Raw genomic sequence first — 25733 nt, 5'->3', positions numbered from 1 at the left:
TTACTTTCCCCAACAAAGTGACAGGGCACATGTCCCCTTTCTCCTTCAACTCTTGGATTTATTATCAGTATATATTATTCATCCTACTCTTTCACATGTTTGTTTACTACTTCTGTTCCAGCCTAACACTGAGCTCTTCCTGTCATTGAACAAACCAGTCTACCTTTACGCTAATCATGTAGTTCTCTGAGGATTTCACAATCTCCTTCTGCCAAATCATGCATTTTGGTTAAACATATATATTTGTGAAAGTATCATCTGCTGACTGTACTTATTCTACCATTTTACAAAGTAATCCCCAAAGACAACATATTTTTAAACGAGTCTTTTAAAAGTAGGCATTTTTTCATCTTTTTTGTTTTTAATATAACAAACTATTGCATGCCATTTATAAAAAGTCAAACAATACAGAAATATATATCATAACGGAGGCTACTCTCCTTGCCCCTTACTCAATTCTGTGCCCCTCCAGAGCTAGGCACTGCCAACGGTTTGGTGTGTGGCTTTCCAGATCCATTCTTCTGTGCATTTCCATCTGTATTACACACATGTGAACACACATGCGCATGCACAATGCACAGTAATCATCAATTTAATTTCAATGGATTAATTCTGTACTTTTTTTTCACTGACCACAGCCTGGAGATCTCCCCCTGCCAGTAAATACATTTCTAACTTCATTCTTTTTTTTGGCTTCAGAGAATTCTATTATATGAGTATATCATGATTAAAGGAATAGCTGTGCATTCAAGTAGTTTCTCATTTTTTGCTATCACAAACAAGCTTCAATAAAAAATTCTTCTGTTACAAGTGTCATTATTCTTTTTTTTTTTTTTTTTTTTTTTTTAGACGGAGTGTCACTCTGCCACCCAGGCTGGAGTGCAGTGGTGTGATCTCGGCTCACTGCAACCTCTGCCTCCCGAGTTCAAGCGATTCTTCTGCCTCAGGCAGGATCCTGAGTAGGTGGGACTACAAGTGTGTGCCACCACACCCGGCTAATTTTTTGTATTTTTAGTAGAGATGGAGTTTCACTGTGTTAGCCAGGATGGTCTCAATCTCCGGACCTCATTATCCACCTGCTTCGGCCCCCCAGAGTGCTGGAAGTGTCAATATTCTTATGTGATAGATTCCTAGATGTGAAATAGAGGTCAAAAGTTAAGATAGCTACTACCCAATTACTGTCCATAAAAGACTCAACGATAAATACCCCCACATTGTGTGAGAATGCCTGTGTTCCCACACCCTTGCCAATCCTGAATTCTTTTTTTTTTCCCCCGAGACGGAGTCTTGCTCTGTCACCCAGGCTAGAGTGCAGTGGCACGATCTCTGCTCACTGCAACCTCCGCCTTCCGGGTTAAAGCAATTCTCCCTGCCTCAGCCTAGTGAGTAGCTGAGATTACAAGCGCCCGCCACCACCCCCAGCTAATTTTGGTATTTTTAGTAGAGATGGGTTTTCGCCAGGCTGCTCTCCAACTCCTGACCTCAGGTGATCCGCCTGCCTTGGCCTCCCAAAGTGTTGGGATTACAGGCATGAGCCACCATGCCCAGCCCCGATCCTGAATTCTTATCTGACTTTTTAATATGTGGATGTTAATGAATGAAGAAAAGGTTATTCCTTTTCCAATTTCCTTTTCCAGAATATGAGTGAAATGTAGCATTTTTTAGTCATTTTCAATAATTTATATTTATTTACCTATAAATTTCTTTATCAATTTTTCCCACTGTCTTATTTCAATCAGTTTATAGAAATGCTGTATATTATGGCCAATTATCAATGGTCAACTCTTTATGCAAAACTATTTTCTCCTAGTCTGTTGTTTATCATCTCACTTCACTTATGATATTTCCTTGCCTAGTCCCAAATTTCAAAACAATTTTTCAATATCGTATTTCAATACCTTCAGAGTTTTGCTTTTCAAGTTAACACTCTTATCCATCTGAGTGTCCCGTGTCCTATTTACACTCTGTGTTTGTTTGCTGAATTGGGGTTACTCAGGCTTTCTGTTGGGAAGAATGACTCATTTTTGCAGTACCTTCCGTGTGTCATAGCTTAAGGTATCTTTTGCTCTGATTTCTGGAAATAGGATCCATCTGCTTAACGAAGTCAACCCTCACTGGTAGCTCCTTTCTTTTTTCTAGCACTAATGTGTTTATTTGCATTTTTATATTTTCTCTTTTATTTCCATGGAATTTTGGAAGAAAATAGGATATGAATGCATATGTTCAGTGTGCCATCTGGAATGGAAGCATCTGTGTATGTGTGGCCACAGAAACATTTTTATTGTGAGATAAAGATATACACATAGTGGAAACTTTGGAAAATACCAAAAGATACAAAGAAGTAAATTCAACCAACATTCCACTACTATATTATAAAAAATGTTAAGATGTTGGTGAACTCACTTCCAGTGTTTCTAATGCATGTACATAAAATTTTCACAGAAATTAGGATCATAGCATATACATTTAGTCTTTTTTAATTAATTAATTAATTTATTATTATTATTATACTTTAAGTGCTAGGGTACATGTGCATAACGTGCAGGTTTGTTACATATGTATACTTGTGCCATGTTGGTGTGCTGCACCCATCAACTCGTCAGCACCCATCAACTCGTCATTTACACATTTAGTCTTGTACTGTGTTTTGTAAACTCATATTCTGTGAAGTGTACTTCATACTCTTGAAAAACACGATTTTATAAAGATGACTATAGAGTACTCCATCTGCACATACTTCTTAGGAATTAAAAATCAATTTATTTTGATTAATATACTTATTTCCTAAAAAGGTACTACATTCACATGATTCAGTGGAGCGAAAAGTCTCTTTCCCATCGCTGACTCTCAGTGACCCAGTTTCCCTTCCTGAAGGAGCACAGATAATACCTGGGTATTTGGTAAAGATAAAGGTGGAATTGGGTCAGAGGGTATATCCCTTTCTAATTCTTGATACATATTTGTTTTCCAGAAATGCATAATTTATACCCCCACAAGAAGGCATTCTTTTAAAAAAAACTTTCAATTTGCAAGGCAAGAAATGTTTTACTATGCATCTCTTTGGCCCTAAGATCAAAGAAATTAAGAATAAGATTAAACCACTTTTTCATGTTTATTAACCCATGACACATGTTCTATCATAAACTGTCCATTCCTAGCCTTTGCCAAAAGAGACCCTTTAGAAATCCTTTCCTAGCTTCCAGGATTATGGTCAGTCCTCTGAGTTTCCCCCACATCAAGTCAAAGCAGGGCCCTTTCCAACCAGCAGGACCTCTGGCTTCTTTCACTGCATCACCGGTGCATCCCCCACTACTCACTCTCATCTTTTGTACTGATGAGATTTCTAATAATGCTCCAAATTTCTTTCTTGAGGTCCACCCAGGGCTTCTGACCAGAAAGAAGAGTGACAGCCCAGGATTCTGCTCAGAGAAGCCATGAAGATAATAGGAGGCTGATGTTTCCCAGTGTCCACCCATCTGAACTCTTGCAGGCAGACTACACCATCAAGGGCCCATTACCCGACGTGTCTCTGCCTCAGTCCACTCTCACTCCCAGGCGCTGCTCACCTCCACACCTTAACCCATTCTGGAAGGCCCTTTGAGTCCAACTGCCTCTCCTCCTGCAGGCTGGTTGTGGACTCTGGAGGCACCTGGGGTGCATGTCTATCACCCGCACTGTTCATGAATGTGTCTCCCTTCTCCCTCCGAAGCCCTGCAACTCCCCAGAGACCCACACAGCAGTGTCGCTGGGTGGTGACGGCTTACCTGAAACCAATGCACACACCCTTACCCCACTCACCTTCCCACATGCCTCGCATAGCTTGCCACAGTTCGCTGCTGCTGCCTAAAGCACACAAGTAACCTCTTAAGTACTGAAAAGACAGTCGAGGGTCTCCCCTGCACCTACTTTTCTAAGCTTATACGACCTGCCTGTTTCCTCTGTCACTTAAATAAAGAACAAATGTGCAGTTCCTCTACTCCAAATCTGTCCCAGATATAGGCTGGCTAAGGCTGCTCTTCGACCCCTCACCACTTTTCCTGTCCTACTCAGCCCCGGCATAAATTTCAAACCCAATCTCATCCTGACTCCCCTGTTTTGCAATGTCTTTCAACATCCCAAAATTGATTGTCATTTCTGCTCCTCATTGCCCCCAGAAAAGTTCACTCTCTATTATTAGGATTTCAGTGATGTCTTGTGCTTATATTAACTCTTTTACTGATTTATTAATGAATGTTTATCTTTTTTTTTTCTTGACAGATATATCATCGCTGTATTTTCTGGATCGCCGTACACCCAGATGCTTAATATATCTTGATTGGGTCAGAGTGCCTGGTGACTTACTCTATCTTCATTTCTCAGCTTCATTTTGTTAGAACAAATTTCCTCGCCCTCTTCTCCTAGGCCGCCTGCCAGCGCCGCACCCACTCCCGCCCCTGCCTGCACCCCACCCACTTCCTGGGGACTCCCGAGCCCACGCCCACATCCCTTACCTCCAAGGGGCAAGGAAGCTGTTGACTTAGGTTCCCACGTGGAGCAATCAGATGCTGCTGGAGAACTCCCCGCATTGCAGGCTCCAGACAAACGACCTGGCCCCTCCCCCGTGGACGCCTACACTGCTCTTTGTTTTCTAACTCCAGAGTTCCCAGTCTCGGGGTTGTGCCTTGCAAATACCTGGGAAACTCTTCTAGCTAATGCCTGGGCCCCTCCCAACCCAGAAATTCCCATCTAATACTCTGGGGTGCAGCCTAGGCATTGAAACGTTAAGCCTAAGAGAAATCCGGCGCTCGCATCCAGTTTCCACCACCGAATTTCCAGCTTCTTAAATCTGCGAGTCCAGAAAAAGAAGATAGGAGTGCGGCCCACGTCGCGTGCTGGGGCTACTGCCGGCCCCACCCCCGGCGCTGCCGCGGCCGTCCCGCCCTTGGACTTGGCCTCGGGCAGCACCTGGGTAAACACCTGAACCTCGCTGAGTTACGAGGCAGGGACTCGGGTGCCTGGGACAGACAAGGCCTGCTTCTCCGCGGGCAGCTAAGGAGAGTGTCCTGGGTGAGTTGCCGAGGTCGTCGGTCCTGGGTGCTGGCTCCCGGAGGAGGTGGCGCTGGCGGGGGTCGGGCGAGGCGGCTCTTTGGGCTGGTTTCACGCTGGGTCGCGCGCAAGGGGGCGCGGGTCGCCGAGCCGCGGCCGGACCCACCCGCGAGCTGGTGAGAACAGAACTCCCGGGAGCTCACGGCTGCAGCGTCCCCGAAGCCCAGGCTCGCGTGGCTACGGCTAACGCAGACACCCCGCCCCCGGAGGTGAGCTGCCAGCCTCCCTCCCCACCCAGAGCAGAGGGCAGGATGCCTCCCTGGACCTTCTTCTTCGGTCCGTTCTGCCCAGGTTCCTTGCTCTCTGCTGCTCAGTGAATCCACCTCTCGGGCCCTACCACCCCCATATCACCCCTTTCAACCCAAGCTGTGATTGTCAGTCTGTCTGCCCTCCCGTTTCGTCCGGGTGCCCTCACCAGAGCCGACTTGCTGCCGCCCACTGGCCTGGGAAGCCGAGGGCGCCTGTTTGGATTGGGTAGGCCGTGAGCTAGAGACACCTAGAAACCTGCCAGATTAAATTGTATATGCTCCGTAACATTCTAGGAAAGTCTCTGCAGTAAAATAGAACCGTGCATTCACGCCTGTTTGTAAGTATACTATAACCGTATTTCATTGGTATAGCCAGGGATTATTAATGCATTTGCCTAACAGGAACACCAGTGGAAGTTCTAGCCATTAATTATTTTGCTGTTATTCCGTGCCTGGCACTGTTCTAGAAAGGCCTCCATGTTATGGCTGTGCCACATTATTATGGGGACTGAGGAGCAGAGGGGGAGACATGTAAGCTGGCAGGTGTTGGAATCCAAACAACTCCTCTTGCACCCCCTCCCCAACCCTGTACACCCCGCAGAGGACTTTGTGCAGAGTAATGCCTTTTTTTTTTTTTTTCTAATTTGTTCAAAGGTCTCACACAAGCTAGTAGTGACCACATAACGCTCCTTAATACTTTACCTATATAAACTGGTTTAATTCTCACAGCTCCTCTGTGTGGTAAGTATTCCTATGTACTATTAGAAACTCCCTTTTTAGAGGAGGAAACCGAGGCACAAGAAGGTAAATCATTTCTACCAAAGTTGTAGGGAAAATCAGTGATGTATCTGGAATTCCAAACCAAACTTTAATCTGTAGACCTCATTGCTTATGTGGGTACCCAGCAGGCACCCTAAACTTCAACTGGGGAGGGGGTAACTCAGCCTGACAAGTTCTTAGAAATCTAGTAAGCATCTGCCAAGACAGGGTTAAAAGATGGACATATTTTAGGTCTTGCATCAAGCCAACATGGAGACAGTGGAACACTGAAATCTAGAATGTTCTGACATTAAGAGCATTCATGTCACCCAGGTCAATGTTGAGACTTCTGGCCACTGCTGAGGTGCTGGAGCCCTGTGATGGGAGAAGTAGACCTCTGTCCCTCTGTGTGAATTCACATAGTGATATAAAAGGGAGTGTGGTGGTCTGACCAACTACCCTCGGTATGGATTTTTCCAAAGTTGGCAATGCCCAGGCTGCTGTCTGAGAAGGGTGCCTAGGGTTTCCCATTACTGTGTGCACAGTCTGACCCTCATCCTTGCAGATCCACAGGCACAGGCTCCATGACTGTGTATTTGAAATAAGAGTCCTCTTTCAGGACGCCTTCTTTTCCAGTTCTGCAGCGCCTGGGAGGCCTGAACAATCTTCTAAAAGTTTCTCTGTGAATGTAAATCAGAGCAGAGATCACAGAGCGTTTGAGGTCTATTTCATCAAAGCATGGATGAAAATGTCCTTCATTTGACCAGAAGGTCCATGTTCCTTAGAGCCAGCATTCTTATTCTCTGAACAGCCCTGGACACACAGGTCAAACCTGCCTTACAACAAACTATTTTGTCCCTCTGCCAGGAAAGCTATTGCTCAATATCCCTACCTCCCACCATCATCATTTGGATATCCACTCAAAGGGTCACTTTCCAGCAGACCTCTGTTACTTCCTCCCCCAAGCCCAATCTGAATCAGCTCTCCCATCATTCTCTCTATAGCACACTGCACTTTTCTTTATAACACTATGGCTTGTAACGATGTATTTATTTGTTGAATATGTCTCTTCAACTAGATTACTTGGCTCACCTGCACAGAGATTATGAGAGGCTGCTCATCCCCTCAGCCTCAGTGCCCAGATAGAACCAGCACGGGGTGAATACTCAATAAACAGAACACATGAACCAATCTGGCCTGCACCAGCAAACCAGCACAGGGACCCTGAACAGTCACATACATCTTCTCTCAGATCCTCAATCTCATCTGTACAATAAGCCAGGAACAACAGCCTGGGTCACATCAACTCTTGACATTTCCTAAGGGTGTGACCACGTACCAAGTCCTCCTGTAGATGAATCTATCCACTCTTACTCATTAACCATAACTAGGCTGACTTCAGCCAAACTGTGAAGACCTACTGTTTTTTCATTACTCCCCTCCCGTCTCCTCACACCTGTGCCTTCGTCTGAGCCTCTCAATTAAGCACCCCATTCAGAGAAGGCTCCTACCCCCAGCACAGTATGCCCTCTGCTAAGTATGTCTTCTGTTCTCATCCTGAAGGAAATAAGACCTTCCCTTCTTTCTCAGCTAGTGGTTAGGAAAGCATTTTATATACTCATTCACACTAAAATGTGAGTAACTGGTAGCAGGATGTAAGCACTAAGCTCTGTATGAGTTTGTCAAGGGGGGGCCTTTTATTCATTCAGCAGACCTAGTGGGTGCCTTCTTGGCGGGCAGTACTATGAATCTGAGAAATGTGATAATGTCTGTAAAGCACTGACTGTAAGTCAGGCATTGTGGTGATACGTGGAACATTCTCATTTCATCTGCAAAAACACCCTATGCCACGGGACCAGTACAGATGAGGATACCAAGGCCCAGTGTTAGGCCAAGAGGCTCCCCCCTGGGGTTTACAGGTAGGCAGAGGCAGTGCAGGGCAGGAGTCCAGGTCTGCCTCCCCTCTGACCTTTAATCACACAGAGTGGTAAGTGATGTGGAGTTGGTGGCGTGGGGACCTCAGAGCCTAGGGAAGGACTATCTGGTGCTGATCGCAAATCTGTCGGAAAAGGTCTAGAATATCTGGTTACTTCCTGTCAAATGCTTTCTACAAATAAGATTTTATATTTTCCTCTCAAATCTCAGATTTTATACAGTAATGCAAAATTAAAGAACAATAATGCAAATGAGAAAGCACAAACATCAAAGGAGAGAAAAATAAAGTCAGAGAGGTAGTAATTATGTTATAAACATTGTGATGTGGTCAAGACTTTGAACATAAAATCAGCCAACAGGATTCATGATTATTATGAAGAAAGGCTAACTATAAAGAATAATGAACTTATTCTTTATGTTAAATTTGGGTGTGGTGGTTACAGTTCCTGGTTAACAAACATTTCTGTTGTATACTGCACGTAGCAGTCATGCAAATAATGTGCTGAGCTTAGGGCCAAGTGTGAAAGTTGAGTAAATATAGTCCCTGTGGCTTCCTCCTCCCCCTTTCTGAATTCGGAGTCTGCTACCAGGAGAGCTGTTTAAATCACATAGCTCAGTTTCTTTCACTATTTCAGAAAATAGGAGCTCCGTGGAGTAAACAGCTCAGAGGAAATGGACAAGTAAGTCTTCACGTGAATCTGTCTTTCTTCATAGGTGTCAGTCAGAACATGTCTTTCAACCTGCAATCATCAAAGAAACTGTTCATTTTCTTAGGAAAATCACTGCTTACTCTTCTGGAGGCTATGATTTTTGCCTTACTCCCAAAGCAACAGAAGAATGTTGCTGGTGAAATAGTCCTCATCACAGGTGCTGGAAGTGGACTCGGAAGGCTCTTAGCCTTGCAGTTTGCCCGACGGGGATCTGTGCTTGTTCTCTGGGATGTCAATAAGGAGGGGAATGAGGAAACATGTAAGATGGCTCAGGAAGCTGGGGCCACGAGAGTGCACGCCTATACTTGCGATTGCAGCCAAAAGGAAGAAGTGTATAGAGTAGCCGATCAGGTAACTCTTGTGTGTTTACTATTATAATTTGACATATATCATGTTCTTTTTCCCTTGCCTTTCTCAGTGCCTGTCAGCCTTTCTCCAGTGTTCCTTTAATGTAGACAAGATAATGGGAGAATGGAAATTGGGATTTTTTAATTCTTATTGTATGCAAGACACTATGCTAACTACCATGTATGTATTGTAACCTTATAAAGTAAAACCCATTATTATCCCCATTTCACAAGTAGGGAGACTAAGGCTTAGGGCAGGTATGTAGCTTACCTAAGAAACACAGCTAGTAAGCAACAAGACTATAGCTGCCACTTGTGTCTGTTGACACCTGAGTACCTGCTTCTAACATTACACTGCACTGACCATACCGGCCCCTATTACAGTATAAGTTAATGGAGGGATAGAGGCATCCTTCTTTGAGGATAAAGAAATCGAGATACAGAGACATTAAATAACCTGTCCAGGGTTCACAGACCTGGTGTGCGATAGAGGCAGGATTTGAATCCATATTCTGTCTGATTTTAAATTTAGGCTGTGTCCACCCCACCTACATTCGAAGTATTGCTCTTAAGTAGTCGTAAGACAATCAAAATCTTTTATTAATCCTAAAGACTCAGCTACATTTTTTTCTTTGGTGTTTATAGAGGTATACATAAAGCTTTCAGAAAACCAAAGCTCTGACATGAGGATGGTAAGGATTTTCTTACCATCGTAGAGGCACGTGCCCATCCCTCACAAGGAATTTTTTTTTTCTTTTTTTTTTTTTTTTTTTTGAGATGGAGTTTCGCTCTTGTTGCCCAGGCTGGAGTGCAATGGCGCCATCTCAGCTCACAGCAACCTCTGTCTCCCGGGTTCGAGCGATTCTCCTGCCTCAGCCTCCCGAGTAGCTGGGATTACAGGCATGTGCCATCACGCCCGGCTAATTTTTGTGTGTTTTTAGTAGAGACGTGGTTTCTCCATGTTGGTCAGGCTGTTCTCGAACTCCCGACCTCAGGTGATCACCCACCTCGGCCTCCCAAAGTGCTGGGATTACAGGTGTGAGCCACTGTGGCTGGCCTAAGGATTTTTGTGTCCTCACATTGGCTTAAGTACTTCACTCATCACTCTCCTGGGACACTTTTTGCCTCCCAGAATTGCCCAACTTATTGAGAAGGGAGGAACCAACCAAACCTGCCGTGAGCAGCCTGACTACATTGTAAAGTTACTCCATAGTTTCTAGGCTCAACCAGGATTTCCTTGCTAAGGTTTGCAGGTCCCTGGCAGGTAAGTTTATGACTTTCAAGTTTGTCTTTACATTTTACCTCTCTGCTACCACCATCTCCAACCACAGGCTGCCCAGTACAGGCTGGAGATCCACACCTGACAAGTTTGCTAGGCCTACACTGGGCCCACTCTTCCAAGCACAGCTGATCTCACAAATTTAGCTACTCAGAAGTTAAACACCTGGCATGTTGACTTACACTGACTACAATTTATCTGGCCAGCCGTAAGCAATAATCGGTTGATATTCAAACAACAAAGATTATTAGCTATGGGATAAACTAGTATAAAGCACTCTGTAAATAATTACCTCCCTTTCCCTTTCCCCTGTAATGGTGATTTAGTTCTGCCCCAGGTGCTTGACTTCAGAAATAGCCAAACATGTCATTATCAGCTTATTATTCAGGTTTTATCACTGTGAGGTCTTGGAGGGAATTACTTATTTGCTCCTCTGAATTCAGGGGAAGGAAATTACTCCCCATCCATATAAACCCACCATTTCCACTTTTTATTCTGGATAGAAGGGAAAGTACCAGAGAATTTTTTTTTTTTTTTTTTTTTTTTTTTTTTTTGAGATGTAGTCTTGCTCTGTCACCAGGCTGGAGTGCAGTGGCGCGATCTCGGCTCACTGCAACCTCCGCCTCCGAGGTTCAAGCGATTCTCCTGCCTCAGCCTCCTGAGTAGCTGGGACTACAGGCACGTGCCACCACACCCAGCTAATTTTTGTATTTTTAGTGGAGACAGGGTTTCACCATGTTGGCCAGGATGGTCTCCGTCTCTTGACCTCGTGATCCGCCCGCCTCAGCCTCCCAAAGTGCTGGGATTACAGGCGTGAGTTACCATGCCCGGCCAATACCAGAGAATTTTTAAGAAGTAGCCCATAGACAAACAATCAAAGAGAAAGCTTTCAGAGTGATATGACAGCGTTTTGTCTCTGCTGAGTCTCCGATAACTTTGAAAGCTTGTATCCCTAGGCCACAGCTTAGCCTTGAGTTCAGGTGTCCATCCTCGGAAAGAAGAAAACCAGCCAGTTGATGAAAACAGGACAGGCAGATTCTAATCTGTGCTGTGTGTTTAAAATATATACAGTCATGTACCATATAATGACATTTTGGTCAATGATGGACCATATACAAAATGGTGGTCCCACATTATGGGACAGATTATTATAGTATTTTTACTGTCCCAGTGTTCTATGTTTAGATACACAAATACTTACCAATGTGTTAACAGTTGCCTGCAGTGTTCAGTGTAGTAACACACTGTACAGGTAGGTAGCCTAGGAGCAGTAGGCTCCACCATCTGGCCTAAGATGTGTAGTAGGCGCACATCTAGGTTTATTAAGTATGCTCTGTGATCTTCACATAGCAACCAAGTCACCTAACAATGCACTGCTCAGAATGTATCTCCATTGTTAAGTGATTTATGACTGTATTTTCTTTTTTCCTCCATTTATTCCCTAACCCAGCCCCTTCTTCATTTGTGCAAAGTCTTGATCTATACCCCATTTGGCTATAATGAAGCTATTCTTATGTCCCATCACATTGATTAAAATGAAATGCCACATACAGAGCACAGAACAAAGTTACTAACTACTGAGTAGAAGAACAGCTGTAACTGTAAACAGAAAGTAGCATTTCGACAATGGACTCGTTTTAAGAAAAACAGGAAAAGCACATCAAAACTTGATCTCTGGAGGCCGGGTGCAGTGGCTCACACCTGTAATCCCAGCACTTTGGGAGGCCAAGGCGGGTGGATCACAAGGTCAGGAGATTGAGACCATCCTGGCTAACACAGTGAAAACCCGTCTCTACTAAAAATACAAAAACAAAATTAGCCAAGTGTGGTGGCGGGCACCTGCAGTCCCAGCTACTTGGGAGGCTGAGGCAGGAGAATGGTGTGAACCCAGGAGGTGGAGTTTGCAGTGAGCCGAGATCGTGCCACTGCACTCCAGCCTGGGCGACAGAGCGAGACTCCATCTCAAAAAAAACAAAAAACACAAACAAACAAACAAAAAACTTGATCTCTGGTACACTGTAGACTCAGCAATGTAAATAAACCAAACTGTATTTATTTATTCATTTAGACGCAGTCTTGCTGTGTCACCCAGGCTGGAGTGCAGTGGCGTGATCTTGGCTTACTACAACCTCTACCTCCCTGGTTTAAGCAATTCTCCTGCCTCAGCCTCCCGAGTAGCTGGGACCAGAGGCATGCGCCACCATGCCTGGCTAATTTTTGTAATTTTAGTAGAGACAGGATTTTGCCATGTTGGCCAGGCTGTTCTCAAACTCCTGTCCTCAAGTCACCCACCTGCCTCGGCCTGCCAGAGTGCTGGAATTACAGGTGTGAGCCACTGCGCCTGGCCCCAAGCTGTATTTTTAGAGTTCATAAACTCAGTATGAATTAACCAGGATAAAAAAACATAAAACTGTGGGAAAATAAAACCTCGGTCATATAAGGAATTACTACATTGGTGGTGTTGCTCCCCTTCAATTCAGGTTAAAAAAGAAGTCGGCGATGTTTCCATCCTAATCAACAATGCCGGAATCGTAACAGGCAAAAATTTCCTTGACTGTCCAGATGAGCTTATGGAAAAGTCATTTGATGTGAATTTCAAAGCACATTTATGGGTAATAATTGTTTCTTCTCATAATAAATGTAAAGTTACTCTGGCATTTAGCAGTACTTTCCTCTTGCTCTTTTACAATGTTATTAGCCTCTAAGTAAAGCAGAGACTTCTCAATTTTGGACTTGTCCTGGTCTACGCAGTTGTCCTCTTCTGATGCCACTTAATCTACAGCTCCCAGGACCTCTGCTCATGGAATCCTACAAGGACAGAACTGTCCTCATGGTCCTGCTACCATGTATTGATTAGCTGCAAATGTTAGGGAATACTCCAGGTAGCTCACATATTTTCCTTAAAACAGCTTGGTAAGATAAGGGATCATAGAACGTAAAAGATTTGCTCCAGGCTACATAGCGGGTAACTAAACTTAGACAGGACCAGGGTAGCATTGTAATTTGTCTAAGCTGGGACACTTTTGGAAGTGAAATTCAGCATTACTAATGAGCAAGTGTTAATCAGGTCTGTTATGGGCAAACCAAAACCTACAGTCACCTTCGTTAGTACCCAACCAGAGAAATTAGAGGCTCCACTGGTAACCCGGGTTACCACCTGCTACCAGCACTAAAAACACAGTCCTGACTTCTAAAGCTACCCACTCAATTCCAGAAGTTGCATTTTTCTGGCATGTGCTGAGACCAGCCATCTCAGGCCTCCCCACACTATGCATGCACCGTCTTGCTGCCTCTCCCAGCTTTTATTAAAAGTTTACTTTTATTTTACTTTATCATTTTATTTTAATTTTTTGAGACAGAGTCTCATTCTGTCTCCCAGGCTGGAGTGCAGTGGTGCAATCTCAGCTCACTGTAACCTCCGCCTCCTGGATTCAAGCGATTCTCGTGCCTCAGCCACCTGAGTAACTGGGATTACAGGTGCGTGCCACCACACCCGACTAATTTTTTGTGTTTTTAGTAGAGACAGGGTTTTGCCATGTTGGCCAGGCTGGTCTTGAACTCCTGGCCTCAAGTGTTCCATCTTCCTCGCCTCCCACAGTACTGGAATTACAGGACTTTTGACCTGTTTGGTTGCAGCCCTGCTCATAGCTCGTCATTCCTGGGCAAGGCTGTCTCCCGGGAGTCTTTGCTGGAGATTTCTGAGCTCCTCCTCAATTCTCCTCACACCTTTCTGCCCAACTCTTCTTTAGCAGCCTTCAAATGTAATTTGGAATTTGTAGATTTTCTGTCCCCTATTTCCACCAAAAATGTAATGGTGCTGGTGCTATTCTTGGTGTTTTGTAAAGTTTTCAGGAGAAAAATGGAAAGATTCAGAATTTAGTGGCTACCATGTTCCTACAGGAGCTACTGCAAATGATTTATCTTGTCCCAAATGTCCCTCTCCTTGGTGCTTGCTTATACTCATATATAGTTGGAATAAAGATAAAGATCATGGTCCCTGGAAGTCTCCACTCCCACTCCCATGGCTTTGTGGGGTTTTTTTGTTTTTTGTTTTTGTTTTTGTTTTTGTTTTTGAGATAGAGTCTGACTCTGCTGCCAGACTGGAGTGCAGCGGCACAATCTCGGCTCACTGCAACCTCCACCTCCCGGGTTCAAGCAATTCTTCTACCTCAGCCTCCCAAGTATCTGGGACTACAGGCATGCACCACCACGCCCAGCTAATTTTTGTATTTTTAGTAGAGATAGGATTTCGCCATGTTGGCCAGGCTGATCTCAATCTCTTGACCTTGTGATCCTCCCACCTCGGCCTCCCAAAATGCTGGGATTACAGGTGTGAGCCACTGCACTCGGCCTGACTCTGTGTTCTTTTCCTACCTCTCTGTTTTTCCCCAGGTGCCTTCATGTTCTCTCTCTCTCTCTCTCTCTTTCTCTCTTTCTTCTTCTCCGTCTTCCTTCCTTCCTCCTCCTCCTCCTTCTTTTTCCTCCTCTTCTCCTTTTTCTTCTTCTCCCTCCTCCCTCCTCCTTCCTCCTCCTTCTTCTTTCTCCTTCTTCTTCCTCCGACTCCGACTCCTCCTCTACTTCCTCTTTTTCTTCCTCCTCCTCCTCCTCCAATGCTGGTGTTTCCCTGGCTCCTATCACTCCTCATGTCCTCTCACTCCCTTTACTTCTTCTGGGCAAGTTCATGTACATTCTTTAAGCATCTGCACGTTGCCAGGCACAAAGACAGTGACTCAATTGCTAGAGTGTCCAAGAGCTACCTGAAGGCTGGGCTCTCAAAGGCAGTATCCCTACTGAGAAGTGTCCCAACTCATGGCAGACCCCGGATTGTTTGCTGCACTGCTTCCTTTTGCTTTGTTTTGATTTCCCACCTCTCTCTACCTGTTAGTTTCTCTCTGAGACTTATTGCAATGCAGGCAAACAAGTGAGGTTTGGCCTTTGTAAGAGATCCCTTTTCTCACCTCCATGTCTTTGGATGTGATTAGTTACTCCTTTGTTGCAGAAGATGTCTTCTTCAAAAGCTCGTTTCTGTCTCCTTTACGTTCTTTCTCCAGACCCCCAATCAATGGTGAAGGTGTTGGACAGTATACAGATGTGGCCTCTTTCTAATAGATATTCTGTTTTATGAAATGGAACAAAAATAAGAAACTTATTTTAAAGAGTAGAGATGAGTTTAAAACAAAGTGCTCTTTTAAAATTGAAGTCAACAACCAGATGTCCTGTGAACAATGTTCAGGGAAAATTTGAAACTCAAAATCAAGCTAAGGAGAGAGAAGGCAATCTAAATCTAAAGCATCATGTTTGTGAGGTTTGGGGTTGTGGCTGCCACAACAAAGATTTTCCCATACTCCTTCAATTCTTGTCTTAATATTGTGTCGTTAAAAGTCAAATATGAGCAAAAACGTAAGTCTGAATAAATCATTTTAATAATACTGGAATTGCCATAAAAAATTGATCTAACAGGTTAAATAAGTTAAAATGATTGCTTTCTAGATGTTTAAGTTTTTATATCCCCATACCTTCAGATATTTTATGGGCTGAAAAGAAAGATTTTTTTATCACAATGAGTATATAAATATCTGATAAAATTATACAATGTGGCATTAAACTCAAAAGTTTTCCTTTGTCTACTTAGACTTATAAAGCCTTTCTACCTGCTATGATTGCTAATGACCATGGACATTTGGTTTGCATTTCAAGTTCAGCTGGATTAGTTGGAGTAAATGGGCTGGCAGGTAAGAAAAACATAGCCATTTACAATTGCAAAATTCCCTATAACTTTAACTTGCATAATAGCTCTGAATAATTAGCACTGACTTGATGTCCTAATGATAAAGAATAATAAGCTAAAAAGTATAGTCAATAAGTGGTTGATAACTTCATCGTGTAGCAAAACTGCCCATCAGATAGACTTACGTGAAATTGGACTGTGCCTTTGGAATCATTAGGTCTTATGCAGTCCCCTTTGTTTAAAAGAGAGAGAAGCCTCACTGATAATTTTTTTGCACAAGTGATCAACATAACAACTGTCCCCCAAACTTCACACTGACACTGTCACAGGATGGTAAGGAGGATGACCCTGTCTTCTCCTGAAGTTTCCTTTAAGTGATCTCCCCACTGCTGTGAGTTTGGATAAAGTTTCTTCACCTCAAGAAACCTAAAGTTAACTGCTTTGTTTTTCCACTGGTTGAAGACCTGCAGGAAGTGGCGGGCATTTTCATCTCCCTTGCAACAGCCAACTGACTTGACAGTAGCAGTGGGGAGGAGGCAAAGATCCTTCGAGAGCCTCAACCAAGGAGGCCCAACTTGGGAGCTGGCTCTAGAAGGAACAGAAACCTTGACCTAACCTACCATGGCATCCCCTAGCACAAATGTCCCATGCCCTGGCTTACAAGGATTGCTAAAACTCATCCAACAGAACTGTAGCAGCAACATTCAGGTAACAGATAAGCCAGTTTGCCAGTTCGGTAGTTCCTAATGCTTTGAAGCAAAGTGGCATAGTTCAAGATTGACAAAACCAGTCTTAGCTCAGTATGTCCATCACATGAATAGGTTTTTCAGAACCACCAGTCACCCTAAATATCACCAATCTATCCTCCTTATGACCCAGGACTTCCCTTCCTCTCTCCTTCTTAGAACTTATCAGCTATTATCTTACCTCTGTCTTATATATCTGTTAAGTCACGGGCCTTTGAAATCATTCAGGTATATTTACAGCTCCTTATCAATCCTTTTCAGACAGAATATTCCTGTCTTCAGATACAGGACTCTCCCACCCGCAGCTCATCTTAGAAACAAGTGTAAGCCTTTTGTATTTCCCATCATGTGAGTCTTTACTCCCCTGCATCAGAACCACCAGGGATGCCAGTTTAGCATGCAGATTCCTTGGGTCATGGGCCATATCTGCTCATCAGAATCTCAGGGGTCAAGGGGCTCAGCTGCATTTATACCTGATGATTTCAATTACCCTAGAAGCTGCTCTGGACTCCTCCTCCCCCTTCCCAGTCTCTAGCCTCTGATCCACTGTCTGGACAGCACTGGGGCTGGACAACCCCATGCCTGGCACTTATAAACTGGCTCTTGCCAGTTGCAGTAGCTGCACCGTAACATAGCAAGTTTAAATATGCCGCCTCTGAATGTGTGGGGCAAAGGAAGGTGTTAATGCACCTCAACACCATTTCTTCTCCAAACTTTTTCACTTAGTCAATTGAATAGTCGGATGTTTTGTTAAAACAAGTATGATTAAAGACAAAAAGTTCAAAATGGACACAAGTGTCACTTTCCATTCCTCCCTCTGCCCCTACCCTGCATTTTCAAGGTATTGAAGAGGTGGAGGTTGAAGCTACCAAGCCCTTTGTTTTATTTGTTGTTGTTGTTGTTGTTGTTGTTGTTGCTGTTGTTGTTGTTCTGGAAGTGAAGGAAAGAGTTATAGTTGGAAGAAAACTTGATCTGAGAATCACAACCCATGCTGGCCTCTCTTGCCTAGATTCCTATATCAGTTAGTGTTTTGTTTCTTCTTTTGAATGTCTTCATGCCCCAGTGGGATTGCAATTTTTTGAGACAGGGCCTCATGTAAGAACTAGCACAGGGGCTCACAATGCATTGACTTGCTAGTAAAGTCCAGCAGTGTGACCTGAGGCAGGATCTCTGCAGCCCTTCTTGTGCTGGGCCTCACTTGATCATTGTCAGCTGACCCTGATCTTCAGTTAACCATGTCCCTTCCCACTCCCTACTCACTTCTTCCAGTGGGAGTAGACCAAGATTACACAAAAGGAGAACTCTGAAATTGTTTTCTTATTTTCTGTTGCTGTTAGCGTTATGGGTAGACCTTAAGGTAATGCCATTTTAAAACTTTGGAATATACATGATCATGCTTTGTCTTTTGCAGATTATTGTGCAAGTAAATTTGCAGCCTTTGGGCTTGCTGAATCTGTATTTGTAGAAACATTTGTCCAAAATCAAAAGGGGATAAAAACCACAATTGTGTGCCCCTTTTTTATAAAAACCGGAATGTTTGAAGGTTGTACTACAGCGTAAGTATACCCTTTAATTTCACAGAATCTACACTTTTAAAAATGATTTGCTATCTATTTTATTTTGTTCTGTTTTTTAAAGTTGTTTAAAATATATTGTTCTGGGATTCAGTATGATTTATAAATGGTCTTAGAATTCTGAGGTCTTTCTTAGTATGTGTTTGTGTGAAGGATACCAAGTTGAATGGGAATGGTTTATCAAGGCAGTGTCTCTCTGATAGCCCCCCAGGCCCTGCATCTGCTCCTCCATCTCCCAGGCTCTCCTGTCCACATGCCCTTCCTGCCGTCCAATCCCATTATGCCCCCTCTCTGATTCCAGGAGGACTGGCAATCATTGGAGAGACACTGTCTTGGTCATACAGAAGGAGTTGCTATAATGAACTATCATACACTAGGTGGCTTAAACAAGAAAAATGCCTTTCTCACAGTTCTGGAGGCTAGAAGTCCAAGACTAAGGTGCTGATAGGCTCTTCTCAGACAGGCACTAATCCCATTCATGAGGGCTCCACAATGGTGACCTAGCTACACCTCAAAAGCCCCACCTCCAAATGCCATCACATTGGGAGTTTAGGCTTCAACATGTGAGTTTTGTGGGGGACACAAATACCCAGGCCATAGCAGTCACAGACGCCCAATTCTGTATCTCATGGAGACTACAGGCAATGTGTTTTCAACAGCTTGCCTTACAAATATTTGGAATATTTGTTTAATATGATTTCACATATATGTATATTGTAATATCAGTGTGTTAATGAGAATCACTTTTCATTTCATATTTTAGTTATGTTACTACTGACTGCATTGACACATTGACAATAAAGGAGTAAATATAAAAATAAATGAAATTTGAAAGGGAAAGAAAAAAGTGATAACGTCTTAAAACCTTTTATCCCTAATTTGAAAAATTATCTTTATTTGTGAATTTGGCCTTTGGGGTTTTTTTTTAATTGTTGTCATTTTATATTCTAGCTGTCCTTCTCTGTTGCCAATTCTGGAACCAGAATATGCCGCGGAAAAAATAGTAGAAGCTATTCTACAAGAAAAAATGTACTTCTATATGCCAAAGTTTTTATACTTCATGATGTTTCTTAAAAGGTAATTACGTTAGCTTCTATTACTTCCCTAACATGCCAATCTACAGTTTAGTCCAAATCCCACCAGAAGCCACTTTAAAAATACCTGATAAATTAAAATTCATTCATTTAATTCTATTAAGTCCTGTTAATTCTATCATTGTGCCCATTGCTGATGCAATACCAAATTTACATAGTTGCAGTGCCCCCCATGAGTCAAGAAAATGGGGTCCGACCCTTCCTGCTACCTTAGTATCGAATTATTCTGAAAAAGAAGTGAATGTACTGGCAGATGGAAAGATTGAAATGATCATTTTTAGGAGAGATTTTCTTGTGTTCATGATAAAATAATCCTGTTGGAATAGATATTGTATCCATACCTCCTCAGGTACAGGGCCCCAAAGTCAAGGCTAGACAGTAAGCCAAGTGCTACAGAAATTTGTGGTATGGGTACTATTAGTAATACATAATAAATTCGAACTCTTAGGATGGTTAAAGAATTTGAGGGAAAAAACGTAAAACCACCTCTTAAAAGCACAAGAAAGGGCTGGGAGCAGCGGCTCACATTTGTAATCCCAGCACTTTGGGAGTCCAAGGTGAGAGGACTGTTTGAGGTCAGGAGTTCGAGAGTAGCCTGGGAAACAAAGCAAGACCCCATCTCTACAAAAATAACAAATAAGCCAGGCATGGTAGTGCAAGCCTGTAGTCCCAGCTACTTAGGAGCCTGAGTCAGGAGGATTGGTTGAGCCCAGGAATTTGAAGCTGGTACACACCTATAGTCCCAGCTAGTCAGGAGGCTGAGGCAGGAGGATTGCTTGAACCCAGGGGTTTGAGGCTGCAGTAAGCCACGATCAGAGTGGCAACAGAGTGAGACTCCGTCTTGGCAACAGAGTGAGACTCTGTCTCTTAAAAAATAAAAAAAGTACACGGTGACGCGTGCCTGTAATCCCAGCTACTCCGGAGGCCGAGGCAGGAGAATCGCTTGAAACGGGAAGGCAGAGGTTGCAGTGAGCTGAGGTCACGCCGTTGCCCTCCAGCTTGGGCAACAAGACCGAAAACTCCATGTCAAAAAAAAAAAAAAAAAGTAGAAAAAGCATTCTTGTGCACCCTTCCCTGCTCTCCATGGAGTTTCAGTGCTGAAATTCATAGGTACTGAATGAGCATTTGACCCGGTTACAAGGATAGTGGTGCGCTGCTGATTCCTGTTACCTCAATTCATTTTCTAGACTGTAACAGGTCATCTAGTTAAATCTTGCCTCACTGGGCTTTCTGCTCTGTGAGGAAGCACCTTGAGTTGAAATCTGCCTCGTTTGAACTTCCCCTCATTGGTTTGCGCTTCTCCCCCAGCTCCATGTGCAATTCCATCAGTCTTGCCAATGACAATTCCTAGTTATTTGAAGATAGATATTATACCTCACATCCACTACATGGCCAGCAGCCATTGCCCATCCAGTGTACAGAAATTTCTTTTCTCGTTAGCTAATTATCTCTACTTTGTGCAGTGAACCAAATGTCATTCTTGCATCCTATCATTTCTCCAGGCTTCATCTGGCACAGGAGGGGTCAGAATGCCTGACTGAGGCTGTGTGGGACACAGCAAAGGATCCTTGATAAGCAATTCGAAATCCAGGCTTATGATCCCACTATTTACTAAGTCTGTGACTCTGAGCATGCCCTTTATTCTCCAGGTTTTGGCTTCTTCATTTACAATGTAAAGACCATGTTTGTCATAGCTTGTAGATTCGTGTAATGCACTGTTTATTGGGCAGGGTGTGCATTCACAACACACTAAGTTCTTTCTGCTTAATAGATAGCAGATTATAGTATAGTAATGCCAATGGTAAGAACATGGAACTTACTTTTTCTACTTTGAATAACTGTGGAGATTATGTTTAGTTTTATGACATACTAGTTATGGGACATGTTTTGAGAGAGGGCTAGATAGCTGCTGAGTAAGCCAAAGGCAAGGTGAAGAAGCTCAGTAAAGGCAGTCACATCAAACACTCCACCAAACATTCATTCAGCAAACATTCAGAGAGTGCTGTGTGTGTCATGAATCACCCACCATCCAAGGATCTGCGCTCAGGGTTACAGCAAAGAACAAGACAAACAGTGGTCCCTGCCCATGTGGAAATCACTTCCTGTGGGGTGAGGGAACAGAAAAGCAACAACAACAAAAAAAAAGTAAAGTAAAAGAAAAGACCGTAAGTGCGCTAAAGAAATATAAAGCAGGAAAGGGAAAAAAGGAAATCCCACAGTGGGAGGTAGATGGGTGCAAGTTGCATTTTACTTTTTTTACTTTTTTTTTTTTTTTTTTTTTTTGAGATGAAGTTTCGCTCATCACCCAGGCTAGAGTCCAATGGCACGATATTGGCTCACTGCAACCCCCACCTTCCCGGGTTCAAGTGATTCTCCTGTCTCAGCCTCCTCAGTAGCTGGTATTACAGGTGCCTGCCACCATGCCTGGCTAAATTTTGTATTTTTAGTAGAGTCGGGGTGTCACCACATTGGCCAGGCTGGTCTCGAACTCCAAGTGCTGGGATTACAAGCGTGAGCCACCGCGCCTGGCCAAGATTTACGGTTTTTTTTAATTTTACTTATTTAATTTTTTTTGGAGACAAGGTCTTGTTCTGTCACCCAGGCTAGAGTGCAGTGGTGTGATCATAGCCCACAGCAGCCTCAAACTCCCAGGCTCAAGTCATCCTCCCACCTCAGCCTCCCAAATAGCTGGGACTATAGTTGTGCACCATTATGCGCAGCTAATTTATTTTTATTTTTTTAGAGATGGGGTCTTGCTATATTGCCCAGGCTGGTCTCAAATTCCTGGCTTCAAGCAATCCTCCCACCTCAGCCTCTCAAGGCATTGGGATTGCAAGCATGAGCCACCACATCTCGGCGAGATTTAATTTTTTTTTTCTTTTGAGACAGACTCTTGCTATGTTGCCCAGGCCGGAGTGCAGTGGCACGATCATGCCTCACTGCAACCCCCCACCTCCTGGTTTCAAGCAATTCTCCTGCCTCAGCCTCCTGAGTAGCTAGGATTACAGGCATGTGCCACCACGCCTGGCTAATTTTTGTGTTTTTAGTAGAGACAGGGTTTCACCATGTTGGCCAGGCTGGTCTCAAACTCCTGACATTGTGATCTGCCCGCCTCGGCCTCCCAAAGTGCTAGGATTATGGGCATGAGCCGCTACGCCCAGCCTGTGAGATTTAATTTTAAGAGTGGTGTTTAATGGGTGGGGGGAGTCTCATAAAGAAGGTAGTAGTTGACCAGAGACTTGAAATTGTGGAGGGGATGAACCACCTGGAGATCTTGGGGTGCCCAAACAGGGGAACAAGGAGCATGGGGTCCTTTCCGTTACTCCCCACCTTAGGATGAGTCTCAGGTTTCCTGTGCCTGTTTTGTTTCCTTGCTCTGCAGTATTGAATGCTAAGGCCAGTGGAGCAGAGTGCTCTGTTGGGATGATGATCATGCATATATATGCTTTGCAGAGGGGCAGGCGGGGATGGAGAAAATGAACAGTGTTAGTTGAGTCTTGCCCAAGGTTTGAGGAGTTATTGCATCTCATCCTTATAGTAGTCCCAGGCAGATTGATGACCTCATTTTACAGCTGAGGAAATTGAGGTCTGTGAGCTGAGTCAGTTGCCTAAGGTGGCATTGCAAATGACAGAGCTAGGATTCCAGCCAGGCTCCTCTGCCCCCAGAGCCCATGCCTACACCACAACACTTCACTGCTTCCTCTGTGTCATTGTACAGTGGAGTGATGCTTTGGAAACCGAAATGAGAAGTGAATTGAATAACTTAAGTAAAGCCACAAAACCTGTCGAGGCCCTGGGCAAGTGTCCTCTGATACAGTGAAGAAGGCCCAGTGACCCTGAGGCAGGTAGCAGTCAGGCTACATAGTGTGTGCATGAGTGAATGACTTCATCTACCGCAAGGGGTGACACTGCTTTTCAGTAGAGGTGGTAAAGAGGCTTTCATGAATGATAATCACGAAAGTTTATTCTTGTGTTCTCTTTAGCTTTTTGCCCCTCAAGACAGTACTGCTTATAGGTGACTATCTTGACATCTTTCATGCAATGGATGGCTTTCTTGAACGAAAGAAGAAGCTCTAAAGACCAACTCGATGGCTGAGGTCATCTGATACACAATGTTACATAATGTGTACTTCAGTGAAGAAAAGTATTTTTGTCTGACAGTGGAATATATCTGGAGACCACAAGTACCACTCGTGTTCTGTTATCTGGACTAGAATTTTCAACCAATGCATTTGAAAATAATGTTGCTATCACCTATTTGGTTGAGTTTTGGTTTTTTCTTTTGCTATTTGTTTTCCAAAAATAAAGACAGCCTATTTTTGTCATTTCCATTCACCACAGATGTAAGAAAGTGATAAGCCATGGCCACAAGCTGCCCTGAGCTTTTTGGTCGTTGGGGAGGTGGCTCAAGTGGAGCCGGTGGCTGTGGTTAACCTGCATTGGGGAGCAGGGCTGAGGGGCAAAGAGGACATGTGGGTATCCAGTCAGAATGCCCTCTCTCCAGAGGACACACAGCTCTGGATTCCCACCTCCTTGCTCTCCGCTCTGGCCTTTTTGAACCTGTACCACCTAATGTAGAAAAGCCCCGCCTCAAATGCCCTTCTTTCCAAAACAGCTACACAAATACTTATTTCTGAATGCCCTCCTGGATATGCAGACTGAGTGCCAGTCTGGCTAAAGGCCCATCCAGCACCATTGTCCCCAAGAGCCTTACTGGGCATTCCCTGAACCCCCCTCATAGGCGGTGATCCTAGATCAAACTCTTAAATCGAATCACTTTTGTTTCCTAGAAGAGATCAAAGAGTGGTTGCTTCTTATTTTGAAGATGAAATTCTACCAAGTTAGGTTTTTTGCTATCTATTGATCCAAAAAATATATTCATGCAATTAATTTTAAGTGTTTAACTTAGTATTTCAAGTTGGGATGCAGGTTGAGGCGTTTTCCTGCAGAATGGGCAATTTTATGCATTTACATTCATCAGTGCTGCCCTCACTTCAGATCTATTGTATTCTTACAGTTTAATCAACTGGCAAAGTGCTTTCATGCTTTGGAGATTAACTACAAAAGCAAGATTAAGAAAAATATGTTAATTACCATATCCCTGGAACTCCTTCTCAGGCTGGCGGGGGCAGCCTTGCAAGAGAAACAGCAGCCTTTGTCACTTCCCTCTTGTGGGGAGCAAGGAAGGGATGAGCGGTACCTTGGGAGACCCTGTAAAAGTCTAAAGAATTGTGAATTTCACTATCTTGGGGGTAAAATGCTGTCATAGGGGCAGTGATCTCAGGGAGTGTAAACTCTGGAATCCACTGCGGTCTGATTTACCTTGAGTGGCCTCCACAAACATGACAGCTCTGTCCCGTATTTCCTTTCCATTCAGAAAGCCTTAAAAAAAAAAAAAAAAAAAAAAAAACTTGTTTTATGATAATACTATAACAATCATAACTCAACATTTACTGTGTCTGGCAGCAAATTAAGTATTTGACAAATGTTATTTCATTAAACAAGACTGTCAATCATTACTCAAAGAATGATGAAGGTATTTGGTGTATGCCAAAGAATAAAGGCGTTTTATTTCACAGAGTGACATCTTACTCCACTGTAGATGTGTACTGAGAGGATAACAAAGGCCCTCTTAGAGTCACCCACCGATGTTCCAAATCCTTGGTTAACAAGGTTAATTAAGAAAGAAGCACAATATTGCTGTAATATTACAATTCCAGAAGCGTATCTTCTAGGGTCCTGTCTATTTAGTTGAAGAATAAAGCTCAGACTCTTCGGGGATTCAGTACAACAAAGGTCCAGGAGCACTGCAGGCATCCCCCACATCATAACATCATTAATAGCAATTATTTCTAATTGGAGTGCATCTTGGCTGGACTGTGACAAAGCCCTGAAATTCAATTGTGGTTTTACAATACCCATAAAATTGTCTAAACAAATTCAGATTTACTTGAGACACTTCTATGAGAAGAGACCACATGTAAATTAGAGGATTCTAGAGGGCACTAAATAACAAGGTGATTTAATGCCCCGGGGAGCGAGGAGTGCTCTCAGCATGTGTGTCATGCCCGTTTCCATCCGAAATTTAGTCCTAATGTAGCCATGACCAAGAGCCCAACACCTAAGCAATCCTGAGGAAACGGAGGGACACAGGGCCAGGGCTGTGCCCCATGCCTGGGCATTCTGCCCTGCAGGGCGCATCTTCCAGCATCTTGTACTCACTGAGCT

General features: G+C 43.7%; 1 protein-coding gene across 2 annotated transcripts; it reads left to right on the top strand.

Moving 5' to 3' along the window:
- The first annotated feature begins 4322 nt into the window (after window positions 1-4322).
- SDR16C5 (short chain dehydrogenase/reductase family 16C member 5) lies at window positions 4323-25448 on the top strand. 2 transcript variants are annotated; one of them, XM_025394426.1, is made up of 7 exons: window positions 4323-5046; window positions 8742-9088; window positions 12844-12975; window positions 15996-16095; window positions 18249-18393; window positions 19363-19488; window positions 23489-25448. In XM_025394426.1, exons 2-7 carry the CDS (start codon window positions 8756-8758, stop codon window positions 23580-23582), a joined length of 930 nt encoding a protein of 309 aa, XP_025250211.1. In that variant the 5' UTR covers window positions 4323-5046; window positions 8742-8755; the 3' UTR covers window positions 23583-25448. The 2 variants fall into 2 exon arrangements, with proteins under 2 accessions (XP_025250211.1, XP_025250212.1); XM_025394427.1 differs by lacking the exon at window positions 12844-12975.
- Window positions 25449-25733: the final 285 nt, after the last annotated feature.

The sequence above is a fragment of the Theropithecus gelada genome, chromosome 8, assembly GCF_003255815.1.
Source record: "Theropithecus gelada isolate Dixy chromosome 8, Tgel_1.0, whole genome shotgun sequence".
In the NCBI taxonomy this organism is placed as follows: domain Eukaryota; kingdom Metazoa; phylum Chordata; class Mammalia; order Primates; family Cercopithecidae; genus Theropithecus; species Theropithecus gelada.
Note: the sequence above shows the minus strand (reverse complement) of the source record. Positions and strands in the feature narration are given on the sequence as shown.

Excerpts from the sequence above, each read along its gene's own strand:
- SDR16C5 (XM_025394426.1), top strand. The coding sequence starts at position 8,756 with ATGTCTTTCAACCTGCAATCATCAAAGAAACTGTTCATTTTCTTAGGA. Across the intron at positions 12,976-15,995 it reads ATTTCAAAGCACATTTATGG|ACTTATAAAGCCTTTCTACC; the intron begins GTAATAATTGTT and ends TTGTCTACTTAG. Across the intron at positions 18,394-19,362 it reads TTTGAAGGTTGTACTACAGC|CTGTCCTTCTCTGTTGCCAA; the intron begins GTAAGTATACCC and ends TTTATATTCTAG.